The 22,935-nt window shown below is 32.5% G+C and overlaps 3 protein-coding genes across 3 annotated transcripts; 2 read left to right on the top strand and 1 right to left on the bottom strand.

Annotated features, from left to right (window-relative positions):
* Positions 1-3,626: 3,626 nt before the first annotated feature.
* On the top strand, positions 3,627-7,995 carry LOC122587333 (peptidyl-prolyl cis-trans isomerase FKBP53). The gene is made up of 11 exons (XM_043759467.1): positions 3,627-3,710; positions 3,850-3,923; positions 4,821-5,056; positions 5,229-5,344; positions 5,434-5,740; positions 6,124-6,276; positions 6,452-6,611; positions 7,083-7,170; positions 7,249-7,290; positions 7,374-7,422; positions 7,671-7,995. The coding sequence occupies exons 1-11, from the start codon at positions 3,698-3,700 to the stop codon at positions 7,750-7,752; spliced, it is 1,320 nt and encodes a 439-aa protein (XP_043615402.1). The 5' UTR covers positions 3,627-3,697; the 3' UTR covers positions 7,753-7,995.
* Positions 7,996-11,308: 3,313 nt separating this feature from the next.
* Positions 11,309-14,728, bottom strand: LOC122586857 (enolase). Its single transcript, XM_043758861.1, has 16 exons — positions 14,599-14,728; positions 14,378-14,441; positions 14,171-14,235; positions 13,752-13,799; positions 13,564-13,650; positions 13,394-13,474; positions 13,129-13,311; positions 12,956-13,030; positions 12,789-12,851; positions 12,633-12,713; positions 12,356-12,550; positions 12,225-12,275; positions 12,041-12,129; positions 11,883-11,934; positions 11,719-11,775; positions 11,309-11,631 (listed from the first exon to the last, which is right to left on the bottom strand). The coding sequence occupies exons 1-16, from the start codon at positions 14,662-14,664 to the stop codon at positions 11,551-11,553; spliced, it is 1,338 nt and encodes a 445-aa protein (XP_043614796.1). The 5' UTR covers positions 14,665-14,728; the 3' UTR covers positions 11,309-11,550.
* Positions 14,729-18,101: 3,373 nt separating this feature from the next.
* Positions 18,102-22,915, top strand: LOC122588049 (F-box/LRR-repeat protein 12-like). The gene is made up of 4 exons (XM_043760192.1): positions 18,102-19,189; positions 19,423-19,509; positions 19,645-19,720; positions 22,136-22,915. The coding sequence occupies exons 1-4, from the start codon at positions 18,102-18,104 to the stop codon at positions 22,913-22,915; spliced, it is 2,031 nt and encodes a 676-aa protein (XP_043616127.1).
* The last annotated feature ends 20 nt before the right edge of the window (positions 22,916-22,935 follow it).

Below are 22,935 nucleotides of genomic sequence, written 5' to 3'. Positions count from 1 at the left end.
CTCCAAAAAACAAATGAAAATTTTGAAAACACATTCAAGACTAGAAAATGAAAAACAATTTGAGGTTTCAAAATTTTGAAAATGAACAATGAAAAGTGGAAAACAATAAAAATATTTTCTATTTTCCCATAGAAAAGTGAAAAACAGTGTTTTCTGTTTTCATGAAAACATTTTTTAAAAACTATGATTTGAATGCTTTTTTTTGTTTTCCATGTTTTTTTGGAAAACAAAAAAGTAAAATAATAGGTGTTTTCTCCAAGAGTTTTTTTTTACCCAAATTGAATATCTAACAGCTCATACTTACTTTTTCCACATAGAAAATTCAATATGATTTCCAGATTTCGTATGATATTTTTTATATTTATATGCAAGTAAGATAAAATTAGTTAAAAAATGTTAAAATATGAATTTGAACGATGTTTTTTTCATGGAAAACATTTTTAAAAAATTTATGATTTAAATGCGTTTTTTGTTTTCCATATTTTTTAGAAAACAAAAATGAAAAACAATGGGTGTTTTCTCCAACTAAATACACCTTAATATTCTAGAGGTTTTTTTACCCAAATTGAATGTCTAACAACTTATACTTACTTTTTCCATATATAAAATTCAATATGATTTCCAGATTTTTTAAGAAATACTTAAATGATATTTTTTATATTTATATACATATCAAATAAAATTAGTTAAAAAAATGTTAAAATATGAATTGAAATGCCTTCATTACAACCCTTTTTTCCCCAACATTACTACTTAATAAAAGCCATTTTTCATAAGCTATAAATTGAAGCTTTTTTGCTTTTTTCCCTCATTTGCCTTTCCTTTTCCTAATAAAAGCCATAATCTTATAAAAGCTAATACAAACACTACACAATGGCTTATAATCTTAAAGCAAAAAAGCCAAAAGCCATTTATAAAATATAAGCATAAGACATGGAAAAAAAGCTAGGCCAAACACCCCCTTAATTTCTATTACTTGTACTCTATAAGGATGTAAATACATTACCTAACCCAAAACTCGACCTGAAATGATTCCGGAAAAATTGAACTAGGGTTGTGAAAGCTCGACCAGTTAACCCATCATGCCAACCCATTAACTTGATATATTTGGGGTTGCGTTTGGGTTGACCCTTTGGGTTAACAAGTCGATCGACCAACCCGGATCTATTTTAAGTTAACATTATTCTTTTAATAGGTCGACTGACTAACCCATTTGAACCGTCAACCCATGACCCATTGGGCCTGAAATCAACTCACTAAGTCACAACCCATATTACCTATTTGACCTGAAAGAAACCTGCCAACCTGATTTTTATCAATTTAGTGGGTTTGTTTTGGTTGACTGGTAAGGTTTGAAATCCTGAAACTTTTAATGAATCATGTTAGAGTCAGAGATTTTCAACTCGTTAGCCCGAACCAAACCCATTGACAGCGATCTTAGTGTCAAAGTGGGGTAACAACGGAGTGCAAGTTAGTCAAGGGGATCTTGGAGAACTCGTGAGAGCACTTTGAAATCTCAACAAAATTTCCATCAGATAGTCAAAATTTTGATACACATCCACACTGTGTTAAAATGTACCATATCAATTATCTACAACTTTTACACTAAATATTAACTTTATCTTTTATATACAACACTTTTAATCACTTTGTCACATTATTTTCCATCGCAATATCTCAAATTAGCAGATTACAGTAATAATTAATAATGATGCATATATAAAAACATGTACGAGTACATAGATAGCTACCTTACCGGTAACCTGAAACCATAATGTGTCCTGTGTCCACTACTATACACATGCTCTATAGGACCACCCATGTCATGTCCGCGTTATGTACAAGTATAGATATAGATAGATGATATAGAATGGATGTATATGAGTTTTTACTTTCATATGCAGTCTCTTGTAGTGGTCCAAGTTTAATGGATCAAATGTGACATGGTCGTATGGGTGTAGGTATAACCCATAATCCCCCCTCACTCTGATTGGTTCATATGATACTTGATGTATCTGGTTCATATGTCCATGGACCATATCATGGGACTAAGTGTCTAAGTTACCTATATTGGAAGAGATAAACTACATAAAAAGCTTTGTCTTTTTGACATATATATCTGATAGATATAGGCTTGGATCAAGTGATTAATAATACCTTTGTTTCCGGAAACAAAGGTCAAGATCGAGTCTTGCTCATTGTAAGGCCGAAAGTTCTTTTTTATTTTAGGTAGATCTTGAAAATAGCTTCTTTACCTTAGCTAGGGTAACACTTTCTACATCTCAACCTCTCTCATATATTGTGATAGAGGGTATTGAGATCCAAAACTCATAAAAAACGGTATTAGACGTTACTTATCATTATTTTATTTATTATTTACAATCTTGATCAAGTTGACTGTTATAACTTTCTTCCACTTGGTTAAAGTAACTACTACCATGGAGCATACATAGAAACGCAATCAAAGTATCATTAGTTTCAATTAGGTTTGAACCAAGTGTAATACGACATATGAATGGTAACTTGATGTGGGATGTCACATTATCTCATATAATACATGTTAAAGTATAAAGGCTTAATCAACCTTTTGGTAGCTCCTGCCAGATAATTCACAAGACAAACATGACTAAAGTAAATCACATAACACTAGCATAAGGCCTGCAATAACAATAGCATTCAGTCGTTACATACGATAGACGGACACACAAATATGAGGGTTTAATAAACGAACAGTTTCAAATCAAACACTCATTTGGTCAGGGTGTATATATTCCCCTAAGGGGTTTCATCATAGGGGGTCACGTGTTCAAATTTTGCCAAAGACATTTGGAAAGGGAGCATTTGTAATACTATATTCATCCAAGACACTTTATTTGAATTCAGGAGGGGCACATCAATTTGAGGGGATGATTATTGTTAACTAACTATCGAAAGTTTTAAAAAGTGATTAATATCTTAAAAGATAAACTATAAATATCATATAAATGTAAGTGCATAAACATTTACGAACAAATATCAAACGGTTATGAACACGACTGAACAAACGAAAACTTTGTTCAACTAAACGAACATTTCGTATTCATGTTCAATTATCAAAAGTTCAACCTCCTTTATCTATACCTCTATATAAAAATTATAACCATATGTTGAAAGTTTAGAAAATATGGGACATGCAAATTGACCAGCCTACTATTAATGACTTAATTACCAATTTAACATCAACTCTTAATATTAAATTACACCATTAGTTGTCACTTATATTATAAAATATCTCTACTACCCCTTTATATTATAACACATTTTACATCAATTACCTACACCATTTGACGGTGTTACCACCATCACCATCCGTCGCCTCCATCACACCACTATCATCACCGGCTTCCCGTCGTATTGCTCGGGTAGCATGCTCGTAAGCTTTAAAGAACCTGAAATCAAAGCTTTAATTGAAACTTAAAAGTATGGGTTTCAACTAATGGGCCTTTCTAAATATATGTAGCACTAGTATCATATATATATATGGGCCAAATGGGGTGGATAATAGTAAATGTAATAAAGCCCAAATAAAAATCGAGGGTTTATTTTATTTGAACCGAACCAACCGAAACAAATATATTCTCATTTGTTTTTAGGGTTTAAGCACACACTGACATACACACACACTTTGAATTTCAATTTCTCGCCACCTCAACAACAAATGGCGTTTTGGGGTTAGTTTCTATTTTCATTCTACTTATAAAATTTACAATTAAATATATTCATTCATTCATGTATATATATATATGTATATAATGTAATGTAATAATTATATATTTATAATATAATACTGTTATTTTTTATAATTTACAGGAATTGAAATAAAGCCTGGAAAACCATATGTTCATCAGTATGATGATGAAAGAGGAAGGCTTCGTCTCTCACAGGTACTTTATTATATTATAATAATAATTTTTTTAATGTCGGTTATTTTGTTAAATAAATGTATAAATTAGGTGAATTTGTAATTTTTGATTTGTGTGTTTATTATTGCTATTGTTGAAGTGGAAACAAATTTTGAGGATGTTTTGTTTCTATTTACATAAATTAAAACAAAAGTTTGTTACTAAAATATCTGGACATAGTTGTTTTGAGTTGTACTTGTACATGTGTATATTAGTTAAGGATCAGAAATCTTAAGGGAACTTGAGCTGTTACCAGATACGTTATGTCGAAGCCGATAAAAGTCTGGTTTGAGTAAAAACCAAGTTTCGAACTAAACAATTTGGACCTACTTTTGTTGGTTTAGTGTTAAGTAGGGAAAGTGTTGGGCTCAAGTAGCTTAATAATAGCTCGACTTGTTTGCAGCCTTAGTCTAAGTGTTGATTAAATTTGCGCTATGCTAAATTTTGGTTGAAACCAAAAGCGTTGGCTACTTTAGTAGTTAAGTTGAAAATTGTACTGATTTTTGTGTTTCAGTTAATAAATGTTGATAATGCTTTTTGACGACTGACATTAGTTTTGTTTACAGTATATGTAAATGCAAAAGAAGCTGGGGATTCACTAAATTAGTAAAAAACGATTCTTTTAAGATAGCTTGCATGGCAAAATTTTCAATGTGCTTAAAACGTTTTTTAATTCAACTTGAACTTGTATACATCAAAACACAGTGTCGCATTGTGTGTTTTGTTTTGTTACAAGTTATCAACACAGGTCTCTAAGCTCATATATGAACTTTTAGCCACATTACTAATTTTAGTCACATTATAGTGAAGTATTGTTTCTCATATATGCAAGGTGATTGAAATTGAAATTTATGGTTTATTTTTCCTATGTTGATATAGGCAACACTAGGTAGTGGTTCATCGAAAGAGAAGGCTGTTGTTGTATGTAATGTTGGTGATAAGAAGCCAGTATACTTATGCTCATTGTTGCCAAGAAAAATGGAGACGTGCTCGTTGAGTATCGAGTTTGAAGAATATGAAGAGGTAACATTCTCAGTGGAGGGCCCTCACAGTGTTCATCTTTCTGGGTTTTTTTATGGAGAAAAGCCAGATTCTGATGGAGATGACTATGAATCGTATCCTGCTACATTTTAATTTAATCATATATAATAACGTTTTTAAACTTGTGCCTGTCTATTAACTGGTTTTTCGTTTCATTTATATGCTAGATAATTATGTTATATTTTTAAATAGTAGGCAATGATGTAACCTTTAGTGTATGGGTGCTTTTCTTTAACGAGTTCAAAGTGATTCTGACGAGGATGATAGCTCTGAGGGAGTAGAGATTGACTCTGGAGATGAATTTTTTGATGACATGGATGATCTCACTGATAATGAAATTGATACTGTACCAAACAGTGGAGGTATGCTTGATCAATTACACACTTCTTTTTATTGTATTTGAGTGCTGATGTTTCAGAGAATTTTTTATATATTGTTTGTTTTCTGCCAGTGAGAATTGAGGAAATTGTCGATGATGAGAAGCCTGAGGAGAAAGCCGCTCCTCAACAGTCAAAGAAGAACAAACAATGCTCCAATGATGACGGTGCTCAGAAGCAAGTTGTCCTAAAAAGTTCTGGCAGTGTTCCAGTACTGGAGAGTGAAGATGAAGATGGCTTCCCAATATCTTCTGCTGCTAATGACAAAGCCAGTGTTGTAAGTGGCAAACAAAGATCAGTAGAATCTACTGCAAAAGAAGTTTCTGAAAAGTCAGCAAAGCGAAAGAGAGATGATTCTGTTAAAGTTGATGATTCCGCCAGGTTTTATATCAATGTTATTTTGTCTCGTATAAATTCGAGTCAAACAAGTTAGCTTAAGCCGAACGGGTCAAATAGGCTGAGAGATGTTCAAAGTTTTTCCTTCGTTCTTACGATATTCTAAATAGTATTACTGTAATTATATTGATTATAAAGTCTTTATTTGCGCATTAGGTTTTAATTTATATTTTAAAAAGAGATGGAAAAAAGTATTTGCTGGTTGACTTTACCCACCTAGCCTAGGCCCGTTTCCACACTACTAAAAAATGTACCGTTTCAGTTATAGCCCTTCATGTTTTCAACCATCGACATGTTGGTAATTAAGAAAAGCATGGGTTTGATAATTTTGTTCTCTAATACAATTATGTTGTTCTTTGATATATCAGCCAACCAGCAAAGGTTGAAGCACCAACACCCGAATCAGATGTCAAGAAAGGAAAGAAGAAAAAGAAGAAAGCAAAAGATACAGTAGAAGGTGGTAAGGTTAACGACAGTGTGACTCGGAAGGAGGAAACCAAGCCGAAGAAAATCGCTGAAACGTAAGTATATTCTATTCATCTTTTAATCATCAATTAGATACATAAAGTATATTGCCAAATGCCAATACACGTAGGTAGCACTTCACTTCATAAAGAAGTTAGCTGTTTCTTAGAAGTTTAGGATTTTCTAATAAATGTGTAAGTCACTAATTTCTTGTTGAATATATTCAAAAAGGGCAAGTGCAAAGAACAAACAGCAGGAGAATACACCAGGAGCAAAAGGATCTGCTAGTGAAGCGAAACCATTGCAAGTTAGAACTTATCCCAATGGGCTTGTTGTCGAGGAGCTTTATATAGGTAAACCAAATGGAAAGCGGGCAGATTTAGGGAAGAAGGTGAGTAAAATTTCAATCTCATATGCAAAGTGTAAGGATTGCGTTTGGGAAACTGATAATTTAATTTTTGTGACTTTAAGTCACTATAATGAGTTTTAAGAATCATACAAGCTGTATTAAAGTTACAAATCATCAGATCATTTTCTTTATTCTTTCAAATTGTGTAGAGACACTTACTCATATCATCTGTGTAGCCATAATATTTTTTACGTATAAAAAGTAACTGTCAAATTGTGACTTCAAGTCACTATACTGAGTTTTAAAAATTATACAAGCTGTATTAAATTTTACATTTTATCAGCTCATTTTGTTTATTCTTTGAAGTTGCACAGAAACACTAACTCATATCATCTAGTGTAGCCATAATATTTATCAACGTATAAAACATAACTGCCAAAGGCCTTTAATCCTTTATAGTCTAGTTTCATCGCCCTTTTATGATTAACATGAAACACATTCCTTTCTCACCAGATTAGTATGAGGTACATTGGAAAGCTTAAGAAGAATGGGAAAATATTTGACTCAAATATTGGGAAGGCACCTTTTAAGTTTCGACTTGGTAAGTCTGTAATAAGCTGGCATTTTTATATCTTTTCACATTATGTTATCTACTGAACTTTATTTTTTGTGTATTTAGGTGTTGGAGAAGTTATATCAGGATGGGATGTTGGAGTTAAAGGTAGTCTTTCTACTTAGTAGTTTATTTTACATGTTCTGTCACCTTGTAGTCTGCTAATAATGTGTCGATTTTGTTTGTTCTAGGCATGCGTGTTGGAGACAAACGAAGACTAACAATTCCTCCGTCCATGGGGTATTCTTCTACTATAATCTTAATGCCGGAGTCTATCTTTGATGTGTACATACATTATAAATTGCCTCATTCAGATATATATGTTAATATGTTATCATGACTATTATCGTCTTTTTTAATCATATTTAGTGCATTAACTCCCCATAACCCCTGCTCTAAAAATGATCCATTTTGTACTGAATCTGTTTCCACGTCTATATTCTTTATGTACTAGTGTTAAAAGCATGTTTATGTTCTTGTACATACAGGTATGGTACTAAAGGTGCTGGTTCAGCCATACCGCCCAACTCATGGCTGGTCTTCGATATTGAACTTGTAGATGTGAATTAATTGCAGACAAGAATCGCTGTATGTTCTTTCTTTTGTTGATTGGAGACACTTTTTGGAAGACAAATCTTTTAACTTTTGCTCATCTGAGGTTTAGTCATGTATCTGTATTTTTGTTTGATATGCAGTATCAAAATGATCAATGTTGTAATGCTTTGGTTATAACTTGAGTAACGTTATGTATCATACATTTTAAAATTGCAATCTTGCCTTGGATGAAATTAGAAGTACTGTTGGTTCATAACATTATCATACTCTATAGTTTAAAGCATTGCTTTGTATTGCCGTCATTATTCTTTTACCTAGTCTGCATGCATTTTAACCTTGACCGGTTTATGTCCATTGAAAAGCTTCTAGGTTGACTAGTCCATTGTTGTTGACTGGTTTTAGTCAAACTCATCTTTTTGCTGAAAAACTTGGTCTTGGTAATTTTGTTTTTTTAACTTAAAATACAAGTATACAACATATACGGTGCTTATTTTATTCCAGAATCAAAAACTCATTAGTCAAAACTAACTGTTGATTTAAGAGTTTTTTTTATTGGCAAGGTTGCCATTTGTCCGAGTCTTTGATTAATTCAATCTCTTTGTTAGAAAGCCGTATGTGATCCATGAACTGTAAATGAGATGACTGTGATGAGTAGTGGATATACGATGACATGGTGCCAAATGATATATGAGCTGATGTACGATTTGTAAAAAAAGTGATGGCAGATTTGCAAATGGAAATTGAAATGACAAAGTCAGTGTGAAACCTAGGCAGGGATTCATCCTGAAGCTATTGTAGGTCTAAAGTAAAATTCTGAAAGAGATATCACACATAGTTAATAAGGAAGGGGGTAAAATAAAACAAGTATTATCATAAAACAAGCAAGACATAGCTTCATTTTGACATCTGTCATTGTAATTAATTAATATTTTTAAATAGTATTAAGGGTAGTTTGGAGATTTGGATATTCAGATCTTGTGTATAATATCTGATACATTTGACCGTTGTCCACTCTATTCTCTCTCTGTTTTCAAAATTAAATCAACTTCTTCCTCATATCAATATCTCTAGAATAACAATAAGGTTCATTCAAACCTTCATGTATTTGCAGAATCTCTGTATCTAATTTATAAAAATATGAAGCCATTGATGTGGGTCAATTGATTATAACCCAGGAGTCATGAATAATGGCAATCACAATTAATAGCAATCATATATTTAGGCGTGATCTCTTCTGTATAGGTGACAGGATCAATTAGTAAAATCTCTCCATATTTAGTATATGTAATTTCGTATATATATTTGATTAACGAGAAGAGAAATGGCATGGAAGCCTATTGATTATCGCACTGAACATGGCTACGCCTCACATCAAAAGATTCGTTGTGGGTCAACTGCTAAGAATAATTTTTTTGATGTATTTGAAGATATGTTGACGTTATATTAGATTTAGGCGGTGTGGTGATTCGAGTAATTTTGTTTCCCTTTCTTATTTCAGTTGGTGTCTATTACTGCTTCGTTATGATTGATGTTTTATGATCCACATCACCAAAATCCACATTACGATACACGAACATCACTATTTTCAGGATACTTTATGATCCACATCCCTAAATTGAAAAAACTAAATACTATGATGTAATTTGATTCACAAAGCAACAACTAAATTCAGTTTACTCACGATGCACCAAAAAACCACAATACGATGCACGCACATCACTATTCTCATGAACAGTTAAATACAATAAACTCACTTATGCCACAATACGATGCACAAACAGTCTTTTCATGCTAATTTGTGATCCACAGCCAAAGATTTAATACCTAAAAAACTATGATGTATCATGCTTCACAACACTATAGTTAAATTCAATAAACTCACTTAAGCCACATTACGCTTCACGAACATCATTATTCACTGATTATACATCTAAAACTCCATTAAAATTCATAAAAACCTCACATCAGCCATTTTGTGAACCTCCAAAACATTTATACTAATGCTAAAACAAGGTTCAAATACCTACCGAAAAAAAGAAAAAAAAAAAAAAAAAAAAAAACTTCAGACGCATTAGAATTTTTATTTTCAATTACCATTTGCTGTGGATCTTGCTTGTTTTTTAATTTCAATAGCCTTCCACTTCTCCTAGTAGCTTAATCGATAAAAAAAACACAAACTTAAACAACAAATAACACAATACTTCATCGCGATTTAAATTTAAGATGCTTTATAATGTCTTACGCGTTGGTGAATCTTTCACACCACTGTAATTGTGCATCTTTTTTGTTACTCATCTTCTTCAAAATTTGTTTTCGCAAGCAATTCCTATAGATAGTTCCACAATAAACTTAAAATATATAATAATATAATATAATAAATATTTATATATACGGGAGTAGAATCCTAATGATATGGAAAATCCCAACAAACTAGCTTTTCCTTTTTTTAAAATCTACATTATCTAATTAATTTTTTACCCTGTGGTGATTTAAGCTCCACAAAGAATTGTGATTTTAAAAACGCTGCACAATACCTATTATACCCCTATTTTTTAGTTTTTATTGGACTAAATACAGTTTTAAATTAATAAATAATAATTTAATTAACTAAATGATCTAATGGTCTAGATTGTGTCTTACATGTTTTACATTAATAGTTATTTTACAATACCTAACCTCTAGTTAATAATTAATTAATCTAAAGTTATTAGGAGTTATAAGGTTTTTGTTAATGAAATGGGAAATTTCGAGACTTTTAACATCTAGTTTGGGTAAATATGATATTAAGTTGTTTCTTAGTAGCATATTTAATAAAATTTTTATTATTGTTCTAAAGAAAATATAATATTAAGTTTTTTAGTTGGGTAATGTGTAATTTTGATGTTTAAGAGGGGGAAATATGATATTCTCCCAAAATTTAAAAGCTTCTCTAATTTTTAATTTTTAATATCTGTATTGTTAAAGTTGAATATTGTTATTGCTAGCTTGTTTAAATAATGATTTATATTAATATTATTTTATATATTTCTTATTATTAATAACTATCTGGAATAATTTTGATTAGATTGTAACATAATAGGTAGCATTTTTATTAATTTGCGGGTTAACCCTAAACCCAATTAAACTATTTTTTGGCACCTGACTATAAACTCATATGAAGCGAATGTAAGAAAGCAATGCATATAATTCCATCTATCAAAAACTGAATGTGACTCAGAATCATGAAGGCACCAAAAGTCGGGTAGTATATAGTTTGTAGTCTTCCCAATTCCGCAAAGTGATCTGTCATGATACTAATCAAAGTGAAGTTATTCAAAAAACTAGAGAACCCTAAGTAGTGGCTACAATTCAAGTGCTATGATCTCTAAAATGTCCCAGAATCTTGATCTCTTTCTCTTGACTTGTTTATCATGAAAATGGATTAACAAGTCATTCCAACAAGATTGTACATAGAACAAATTAATAGTTCTTAAGCCCTGTAATTTAACGATTTATATCAACTTATATCTCCGGCATTGTGATAGATAAGGAACACAACATTAAGTACCCAAAAAAGATAAGGAACACAACATAAAGTAACAAGCCATGGCATCATATTGCAGGTAAATCACAAAAGTATCATAAACTCCAAAATGACAGGACACATTGAAAACTACCACCTTCACAAAACCTCCTAGTGCATAACAACTTAACAAGCCTTTGTCTGGCTTAGTTTATAAACTTCAATGACAAAATTCCAGTTCTACCAGACTCTGTTATGTTACCACTAGTTAATTAACTTTATTTCCATGCCGCATTGGAGAAGGGTTCAGCCTAGTAAGGTTCAACAGGTGCACGAAACTTGGCTCCTGCATAGATTGCAGCTGATCCCAATTCTTCTTCAATCCTAAGAAGCTGCAATTTCAAACAGAAGAATGTCAATGATTTAGTCCAACATTTTAGCTCTTTATGACATTTCCAATGTAAGATCACAAAGATTACCTGGTTGTACTTTGCAAGACGTTCTGAACGACAAGGAGCTCCAGTCTTGATCTGACCCTGTTAAGTTTGTCAAATCATATATGTTAGTGCGATTAATTAATGAACTCATAGGTTGAATTACAGTATCTAGAACAATTTGAGTTTTTCCAGACTCAAACTCTCACCGTGGCCAATCCAACAGAAAGGTCTGCAATGAAGGTATCCTCAGTTTCACCACTGCAATACATACATTATTTTCAGCATATGGTAAAAGTAAAAGTGAATAAATTTCAGCACAAATGTATAACCATGTATCTATATATAAGAAACAATGATTTGGCACCTTCTGTGACTAGCCATGACCCCCCAGCCAGCACGTTTTGACATTCTCACGGCTTCTATGCTTTCTGTGACCGACCCAATTTGGTTAACCTGGAAAATGGCAAAGTATAGTAATGACATAAATATCAGAGAAACATCTGAAGATTCAGAAATGCTGAATTCAAAACCAGATCAAGTATATATACCTTTAGAAGAAGTGCATTGCAAGTCTTTTCATTGATTGCTTTCTCGACACGCTGAACCAAATAAAGTGAGAAACTGAGAACCTTGTATAAACAAATTACTTGCATAACATTTGGGTTAAGGAAATAATTACCTTCGGGTTTGTCACAAGGAGATCATCACCAACAATTTGCACCTGCTCACCAACTTCTGCTGTCATCTTTGCATAATGCTCCCAGTCATCTTGATCAAAAGGATCCTCGATCGATACAATTGGATAGTCGCTAACAAATGATTTGTAGACATTCTTCAAACTGTCACCTGATATCTTCTGTGACCCATCATTGTTCTGCACCAGACGAATGTTTTTCGTATTTAGTTATGCAAAGATTTTAAATTAGCCAAGCTTTGAACTTGCATACAAGTTATACCTCTTCTTTGAAATTCAGATCATAGGTTTTATGTTTGTCTTCATAGAACTCAGATGCAGCAACATCCATTCCAATAACAACCTGCAATTAAACCCGTTAGAATAAGTTCAAATGACAATGCACATTTACACCTATATATACTAAAAAAAAGACAACCTTTCCAGAGTATCCAGCCTTTGAAATTGCAGTCTTCAAAAGCTCAAGACCTTCTTTATTTTCCTGTACAACAAGTAATATACAATGATATATATCAGATACGATAAGAATTCTAAACACTATACTCTGACCCAGCAGGCAGTCACCAAGACTAACAGTTGACTAACCTGAATGTTAGGAGCAAAACCACCTTCATCACCAACATTAGTGGCATCTTGGCCATATTTCTTTTTGATAACCGACTGAAAGAGAGAAATACATAAATGCAGTTATAAAATGAACTTACAACATTTTAGAGACATAATCAAATCTTATAAAAAAGTGTGGAAAATGACAATACCTTCAAGGTATGATATACTTCAACACCCATCTTCATAGCTTCCTTAAAGGACGAAGCTCCAACGGGGAGAATCATGAACTCCTGCATAGCAAGCTTGTTGCCTGCATGTGAACCTCCATTGATCACATTGAATGCAGGTACAGGCAGCACCAATGTCTTGTTTCCAGCTAGGTTTGCAATGTGCTGATATTAAAAAAGCAAAGTAAATTATTCAAATTTCGTTAAAATCAGTTTTAGATACTCGTTAAGGAAGAACATCGCATACCTGATAAAGAGGGATTTTCTTAACAGATGCCCCGGCTTTACACACGGCAAGTGACACTGCCAAGATAGCATTTGCACCAAGCTGGCCAACAGTAAAACACACTTAAGGAATGCAGCTTTGTTTACTTGGTAGCAACAAATCGACAATGTAATACAAAGATCTATTAATACCTTCTGTTTGCACCAACCCCATTCATTTGTAGTTCCATCTAGCTCTTGAACCATAAAGTTGTCAATTTTGGTCTGCTCTGTGGGATTCTGCAAGTTAAAGCGGGTCAAATTTCCGTAAAACCGACCTTATAAGTTAAATCAAATGACAAGAAAGTGCCAAAAAAAAAATGCAAGTGCAGAGGACATACCTTGCCAATAAGAGCAGGTCCAATGATTGAGTTAACATTCTCCACAGCCTGCAAAATTATTTGTAAATGATTAGTTTATTTTTTACAACTTATAATATGGCAGCTTATTTAAGAAGTTTTGAAGTAAATCGTAGTATCCGGGCAAAGACACGACGATTACGAAGGATCACATTAAAGAACATAGGATACGGATATTAAATTTGGTTCCAATAGAAAATGGGATACTTTTGTGCCTAAAAGGGAACCTTAAAGAACATTTGGTATGATGATATTTTAGGGATTCATTAAAATTAAAAATACTACAAGAAAGTTATATAATTTCGTTTGTAGCTAGCAGTGTGACTAAATAAGTATGATCTTAACAATATCAGACTAAATAAATGCAATAAAAAATCTTAGAAAATAAGAATAGTGCAGACCTTAAGAACACCTTTACCGAGATAGTCTGAACCTCCATCTCTTAATTCCAGAGCTTCATATATACCTATATATATAATTATATATATAAACAAAAATTTACATATAAGCAAAAAGTACAAAACACTATTATAGTATATGAAAAAAGAAAAAAAAAACACCTAAAAACATTATAAAAACAAACACAAATGTAAGAAAGGGGAAAAAACCTGTAGAAGCACCACTAGGTACAGCAGCTCTAGCCAAAGTTCCATCAGACAGTGTTACATCCACCTGTTATTTTTAATTTTCATTATTATTGTGATTCTTTACACATTTATCTATTTTATACATATACATATATGTAGTAAAAAAGCTTGAGCATTATTACATTACATAATATTAAAAAAAAAGAAAAAGAAAAAAGAGTAAAGGTAAAAATAAAACTTACTTCAACGGTTGGATTACCACGGCTATCGAAAATCTGACGAGCCTTAACACCTTTTATGGTCACCATTCTTTTATTTTTTTTGTTATTACAGACAATAAATATGGAATACTGATGAAGAGGTTATGTGTTTTGTGTGTGTCGATGGTGATGTATTGGAAGTTGAAGACATATTTATACAAGTAGTTGGAAGGATCTGGGCCGTTGATGGGAAGAGTAAAAGGGGTTTTGATTAACGGTTGAGATTGAGTTTCTTGGGTAGAAAGTTTATTATCTATGGCTTTTTGAGGAAGTTATATTGCTCGTTGTTTTTGTTCATTACTGTGGGTTAATGTTTAATTGCTTTTTATTTTCTTTTTTATAGGTTTTGTATTTGACCTATTTAGAGTGTTAAGCTGGTATTTTTTTTTAATCACGAGAGCAAGTACTAGCGTGTTGCGGCGGTGAGATAGTGGGGCGATAAGTCATAGAGTGTGATAGCCAAATTCCTTAGCCATACAGGCTCCGACATTGGATTTAAAAATTCGTCGAAAGTATATCGAATGACATCTCTAATAAAAGAGCATTAAATTTTAATAACACCCATATAATTTTTATGATTTATCGATGTACGGTTTTTGAGATAAAAGATTTTGATTGAATTAGAGGAATAAATGATTTATGGAGAAAAGAAAAAAAAATGATTGGTTAAATATATAATTGATAAAGGCAATTTGATAAAGTAAAAGTTGAAACTTAAAATTTAGACAGGGTCTTTTTGCAACAATTTACATTATAATTTTACTTTAACACCATCAATTTAATTAAAAATAAAAAGAAATATATATCAAAGAGAGAGATTATGTATAAATCCCAATAAATTAATGGGTTAATATTTGACTAGTAAGAAGTCTTTTTTATAAAATTTTGAATTTCAAGAGATCCAATATCAAGTATAAGGTAAGGTTTTTTCATAATATGTTGTAGTGAGGGTATTAAAGTGTTTTCCCTTCAACTAAGTGTTAAGTTAAGTGGACTTTCTAGTGTGCACTCAGTTTAGACAACATAATCTGAACTCTTCATTATAATATTCGATTTGTACCTTTATAAAAAATTGTATAAATTTAAAAATATAAGGATTATCTTTACTTATTTACAAGACAAACTACCACTCTCCACTTATAACTTTTCTCTCCTTAAAATACATAAATTGTCTTAACTAATATAGCTAACAGTATCCATGAGCCTACTAAATACCCATTATATTTTTTATGAAATTAATTTACAACATCTACCCCTTAATATATAAATTAACACAGTGACTTTTTACATCAAAAACCTACGCATTATCATCGCAACCAATCACCGCGACCATCACGCTGCCGTTAACACCATCGTCGCCGCATTACGTGGGTATTCATCTAGTTTTTATATATATATACTAAAAACCTATGTAAATGTACAAGTACTTTATGCGTGGAATGTACAAGCTTTTAAAGCAAATACTAATTTTAACCAAATTTTGTTTTAACCCCTTAAGTTTAAACCAAATTTTGTTTTAACCCCCTATAATTTTTAGTTTTAAACTTTTACCCCACATCAAAGTTTTCGCTTTCATTTTCATGACACTAAACTTTTTAAATTCTCATGTTTTCATCAAACAACTTTCACACAGTTACGGTTTTACTTTTAAACATTTGGTTATTGATTATTTTCATTTGTCTTTTTATACATATAGCGTTTTCATTATACAATAACTTTTATCATCATTACGTCTTACGTTCATGTTACATTTAAAACATTAATATAGTTATTGTTCATGTTTTTATACATCTTAATATTCTCTACATTATTTTTATTGTATTGCTACATGTTTAGTTATTTTTTTAATTAAAGTTTTCATCTTTTAACTTGTATCTCATATCAAAAATTTTGTTTTCATTTTTATTGACACTAAACTTTTGGGTTCTCAGGTTTTCATCATACAATTTGTATACAATTATGGTTTTACTTGTAAGGATTTAGCTTTTTATTATTTCCTTCCGTATTTATACATATGTATAACATTTTTAATATATAACAATTTTCATCATACATACGTCTTACATTCATGAAACATTTAAAGCATTAATATAATTATTATGTGTGTTCTTATACGACTTATTTGTCGTCATCCATTATGCTTACAAGTTCCGATTTTAATGTGATTGTAAAAATTTAAGGTAAATCGAAAACTTAAACTAAACATATATATTATGCTTATTATTACTGTTTATTATAACTTATCTTCGATCATGTGTTTTTTCAAACTACAATTTATTTCATACTCACAAATCATGTGTGAAGCATATTTAAATTTCTTTATGATACAATCAACATAACTATCATACATCTTACAGGTATTAGGACTAGCATTAACAATAAACTACTAGCAAATTGCTAGACGGTTTACACGATGAAGTATTCAAGAACAAATTTATACATTAAGGACACCCTTTTGTTGGAATTTTAACTGCGAAAGAACTAAAACGGATGGAAAAAACCTGAGTAGACCCATGCAGGAAAAATCATCGAGTCTAAGAATTGTGCCACTGATTTTCACCGTAGCTCGTTTTTGATAGTTTCCCTCAGTCTAACCAGCATTATACCCCAAAACAAATTTTAAGTAACCAAAAAAAAAAATTGTTAACCAAGCTCCATGATATGTTGTGAATCCGTAATAAGTGGCTGGCAAATTGCATCTGATCAACCATTTTTATATCTTGAATTTGCGCCATCTTTCTTAAGTCAATTCTTTACATTTTGCTCTACTTTTTATCAAAAAAAGTGAGGCTTTGAAGTTCTTTCTTTTAGACTGCATTCTTGAGTTTTGTTTTGAAGAGATAAGAAAAGAAAAGGTATAAAACTTTTAGTTTTTGTATTCTTGAGTTTTTGTTTTAAAAGAAAGGGAAGGGAAAGAAAGAGAAAAATAGGATGTTTTAATCCCAAAACTTTTTTGCCAAAAGTGGCAAGATTTAGAAGGAAAAGTGATGAAATTATTATTATACCCCTCAAACTTATATAAAGGTTTTAATTACTACAAGGCTATAAATGTAAAATTGTATCTTTTTATCATTTCTTTTCCTTCCCTTCTAACTCAAGAATACATTTAACTATCAACTTTCTTTTCTTCTTTTTCAACTCGAGAATGCCTTTTTTTTATGTAATTATCTATCCTTTCTTTCCCTATCCAATCTTCTCCTTTATTTTCTTTTAATAAAAACTCGAGAATACAGTGTTAGTTGCTGCCTTGAGGGGTGATACAACTAAAGCAAACAACATTTCTTGCTTTCCACAGGCACCAACAAGTTGTGAGGATAATTCCATGTATGGCAAGTATGGAAATTGAAGCGGTGTTTCCTATCCTATATATCCTTCCTATAAATACTAAAATAAAAGGTATTCGAAAGTTCAGGCGCGCGGCAACTTAACATCATCATATCTATTCCATCTTATCGAAACAAGTATTCGATTATTCAAAATCAAATATGGATTGTGGTCGGATGTATACGACAAAGCTGCTCAACGATGATTGTTTGTGTTTTATATTAAAAAAATTAGACACCAAAACCGATCGTGATAGTTTTGGGTTAACCTGTCACCGTTTTCTAGATATTCAAAATTCAAGTCGCAAACACTTGAAAGTCGTCATCGAACCTGATAGTTGTTCATCGACATCCACATCTATGGTTGATAAGTTGCTTAACCGTTTTACGCAATTACAATCTCTGGACCTCAACCATTGTTCAGTTGATTTCACCAAATTGCGATATTCACATAATTACGGCTCCCTCTACTTAAACTCTCTCGATCTTTCTCATTGCGATAATCTTAACGATTATGGATTTCAAATCTTGACAACTTTGTGTCGTTTCCTCAAACGCGTGGATATTAGTTGGTGCGTTAACATAACAGACCTTGGAATTTCTCACCTCAACCGTAACTGTCGTCAGCTTACATCACTCACAATCACCGGTTGCGATAGAATCGTTGGTGTAAGCTTCCATGAGTTTCCTCCATCGTTGCGTTGGTTAGAAGCCGCACGTTGTCATCTTGATTACACATGTGTTTATGGAGTTTTAAGCAGAGGTGCTCTGGAGTGTCTGAATCTTTCCGATGCTTCTGTCTTTAACGGATTTAGCCTCCAGAAGGTTGTTTCCAGGTTTTCTGGAGCAAATTTTAAAATCCTCAATTTCAAGCATTGTGACCTCGTCACCACCGACGATGTCATCAAGATCGCAAAAGGATGTCCGCTGTTACAAGAGTGGAACTTATCATGGAGTCGTGGGAGTCGTACAATTTTGCTTCCCGGATGGATGTCAATTGCATCACATTGTCAAAATCTGGAAAAACTTGACATCAACAATTGCACCTTCGATGATAAAGCTTTGCTCACTTTGGGTAACGGTTGCAGCCGGTTATCGTGGATAGACATCTCAGATTGCGCTTTTGTTACTAATCGAGGCCTCCAAACTTTTAAGACACGAAGGCCACATGTGGAGGTCAAACAACAAGATACGCCTTTCTTTTGTTTTCGGCGTGATTCCCACAAACAAGACACAATCCCTGTAACATTGTAACTTCTATTGTATCTGCTTTGTATGTGTTTACTTCTTATTCAATGTACCATATTAAGTTTAATAGAGCAATCGCTTGTTCTTTTTCTTCCACACGTGTTCTACTGGTTTATTTTAGTAATCTGGGTATGTTAAAACAGTTGGTCCATGTAATGTTTTCTTTCAAACAACCATTGAGAACATGAAATATATATCACTGTTACCTTTAAAACAATCGTTAATTTGGTTGCAGCCAGACATGTGTTAATATGGAGATATATGGTCTGATACTTGGCTGGTGTTGCATTGCGGATTGTTGCAGCCAGATGCTTGTATCCAGGTATCAACCTGTGACTTTGGTGGTGCTTGCTGATCATAATATGTTTACAATTCGATCGATTGTTCTTTATTATGACCACTTTGATCCAACTTAATTTTATATATGGTAGATCCAATAGGGAATGTTTGGATGTAGGCATATCTGGTCTGGTTTAATCATTGCTTTATGGTTGCAAGGACCGGGTTTGGAATCCTTCACCCCAATGGTCAAAGTTAGTTCTCGTGGAGAGTTGTGGATTTTCTTTTTATAGCGGGAGAAAAGATAATTTGAGAAAATCCCTTTCAAAAAAAAATCAACAAAACAAATCTCGAAACTCATATTTTCATTCTCTCATTTCTTTTTCCGTTTGGGATCGGATCAGCGAAAGTCACGAGTTTTATAATTTTACTTTTACACTATCAATTTAGAAAAAAAAACATAAAAATGAAAGGAATATATATCAAAAAGAAAGATCCCTACATTATATAAATCTCACTTCAAAAATTATTAGTTATTGTCTATGTGGCATGCTTAGAAATGCAAGAAAGCCCAAAAATCATTACAATATTGCTCCTTGGAAGGTCTACGGATTAGTTACTTTTATAAGAAGTTCAAATTTTCGAAAACGGATTAGTTATGCTTTCAAGAAGTTCAAATTTTCGAAAATTTGAATATGTAACCGTTCGTGTATTGCTTGTGGCGGTTACTTCCTTGCATGTCTATGTCTATATAAGGTTACTTCCATTCAGTTTTAAGGCATTTCAAAACGTAAACACATAACAGATCAATTTTAGCATGGCTTCACTAAACCATGTTTCAATTAGAAATTTGCGTCCAAATAATAAGCCATGTATGATAACGGTTAGAATTTGCGGCTATGGAAGCAACCTCTATATGGAGATGTTAATAACATAGGTAGTATTGAGATGATCTTGATGGACGAACATGTAAGTATTCATTGTTTGTGAATTTTTCTTTTTTGATTAGATTACTTTTTAACATAACTTTCTTTCGAATTTATAACTAGCTTTTTAACATTATAATGTATAAACATTTTCATTTTGACAGTTTGATAAAGTGGTTGTTGTTGCAACAATCGGTTTATTCCAACCGACCAAATGTGTGAACTGTTCTCAAGAAGTTAAGTTGACCGATCTCTACATGGATGCAGTCGACATTATTGATGCTTTAAGGGACAACAAAATGTGGATTTGTTGTTCATGTAATAAGGAAGGAGTTCTCATCAATCCTAAGTATATATTTATATTTCATATTAAAACTCTATAATCATTAAGTTGTGTGATAAAATAATATCTCTGTTTTTTTTTTTTGGTAGGTTTAATGTGCAAGTTAGGATTGTAGATGTCACTGGTGCTATTGGAGTTAAAATGAATGATCAACAAATTTCAAATCTTATACAAAGAACAACCTATCAAATTTGTGATGAAAATTATGAGGTATATTTGGTTTATTTTAGTGCTAAATAAGACTTTTCTATGCATTTTAAGTCATTAATTTTTTTAAAAATGGTCATTAGTTGTAATAGGAGTACATTTACTTCGCTACATACATGCTTGAACTGGTGTTAAAGAAATTATTTAAGGTTATAGCGCATCCACGTGGGTCTATATATCAAAGTGGGGGAAAATTCATAATACCTATCACATCCAGGTAACCAACATAATCCTTCTTATATGTGCCTACTATGTGCAATCCGTTTTATAATTTCTCTCCGGCGTGCAATGTACGCGTTTTAAGCCCTCGTGTATCATTAATAAATCTCAAGGTATATCTAGCATTCTTCTTCTTTAAATTAATCAACTCATAAGAATATTTTTATTATGTCCAACTCAGTTATACTTATTCATTGATACAATCTTAAAATAAAGTTTAAGAAAAATTATTTAGGGTTGTCCGTGCATCGCACGGGATATAAGCACTAGTTATGTATATAAATCAACTAAATAATGGGTTAATAGTTGAATGTTAAAAAAGTCCTATGAATGTTTTGATTTGAAGAGACCCAAGATCAAGTCTAAGGTACGGTTTTATCTTAATATGTTAGTGTTGTTAGACAGAGTATTATAGTGTTGCTCCTTATACTAAGTGTTGGGTAAGGGGGCTCTTTAGTGTGGATTCGGTTAATACACAACGTATATAGTTTGAGATCTTCCTTATGATATTCGATCCGCACCTTTTTTTAACAATTGTATAAATTTAAAAATATCGGAAGGATTATCTTTACTTTTTAATAAATCAAACTATCACTCCCTACTTATAACTTTTCTATCTTTAAAATACCCAAAATGTCTAACTAATATAACTAAGAGTATCTAAGCCTATTGAATACCCAATATATCTTTACAAAAATTAATTTACAATAACTACCCCTTAATAACTAAACTATCCACAATGTCTTTTTACATCAATAACCTACGCATTATCGTCGCCACCAATCACCGCTATCATCACGCTGCCGTTACTACCACCACCGCCGCATTGCGTGGGTATTCGTCTATCTATTATATATCAAAAAGAGAGATTATGAAGCAACCGTGTAGAAACGAAAAAGTATAACCCGGTAATTTCAGATTGTTAAGGATTTGTTAACTGAGGTTGGTAAATTACTTTAACCGTTTTAATATAGTCTGCCCCTCAGTTAACTGAGGTTGTCCATACTTTAAATTACTTTAACCGTTTTACGCAATTACAATCTCTGGACCTGAACCATTCTTCAACCGATTTCACCAAATTGCAACATTCACATAATTATGGCTCCCTCTTAAACTCTCTCGATCTTTCTCATTGCGATAATCTTAACGATACCGGCCTTGCATCCTTTGCTTCTTGCTGTCCTAGCTTGTCTATAATCTGTCTTTGTAAATCTTCCTCTGTTACCGATTATGGATTTCAAACCTTGACAGCATTGTGTCGTCTCCTCAAACGCGTGGATATTAGTTGGTGCACTAACATTATTGACATTGGGATTTCTCACCTCAACCGCAACTGTCGCCGGCTTACATCCCTCACAATCACTGGATGCGGTAGAATCCTTGGTGGAAGCTTTCATGAGTTTCCTCCATCGTTGCGTTCTTTAGAAGCCGCAAGGTGTCAGCTTGATTACATATGTGTTTCTGGAGTTTTAAGCAGAGGTGCTCTGGAGTGTCTGAATCTTTCCGATTGTCTCGTTGATGGATTTAGCCTCCAGAAGGTTGTTTTCGGAAATTCTGGAGCAAATTTTAAAATCCTCAATTTTAAGCTGTGTGGTGACCTCGTCACCACCGACGATGTCATCAAGGTCTCAAAAGGTTGTCCGTTGTTACGAGAGTGGAACTTATCATGGATTCGTGGGAGGTGTGCGATTTTGCTTCCTGGATGGGAGTCAATTGCATCACATTGTCAAAATCTGGAAAAACTTGACATCTAAAGCTTTACTAACTTTGGTTG

Source organism: Erigeron canadensis, chromosome 2 (assembly GCF_010389155.1).
Source record: "Erigeron canadensis isolate Cc75 chromosome 2, C_canadensis_v1, whole genome shotgun sequence".
Lineage (NCBI taxonomy): Eukaryota > Viridiplantae > Streptophyta > Magnoliopsida > Asterales > Asteraceae > Erigeron > Erigeron canadensis.
Note: the sequence above shows the minus strand (reverse complement) of the source record. Positions and strands in the feature narration are given on the sequence as shown.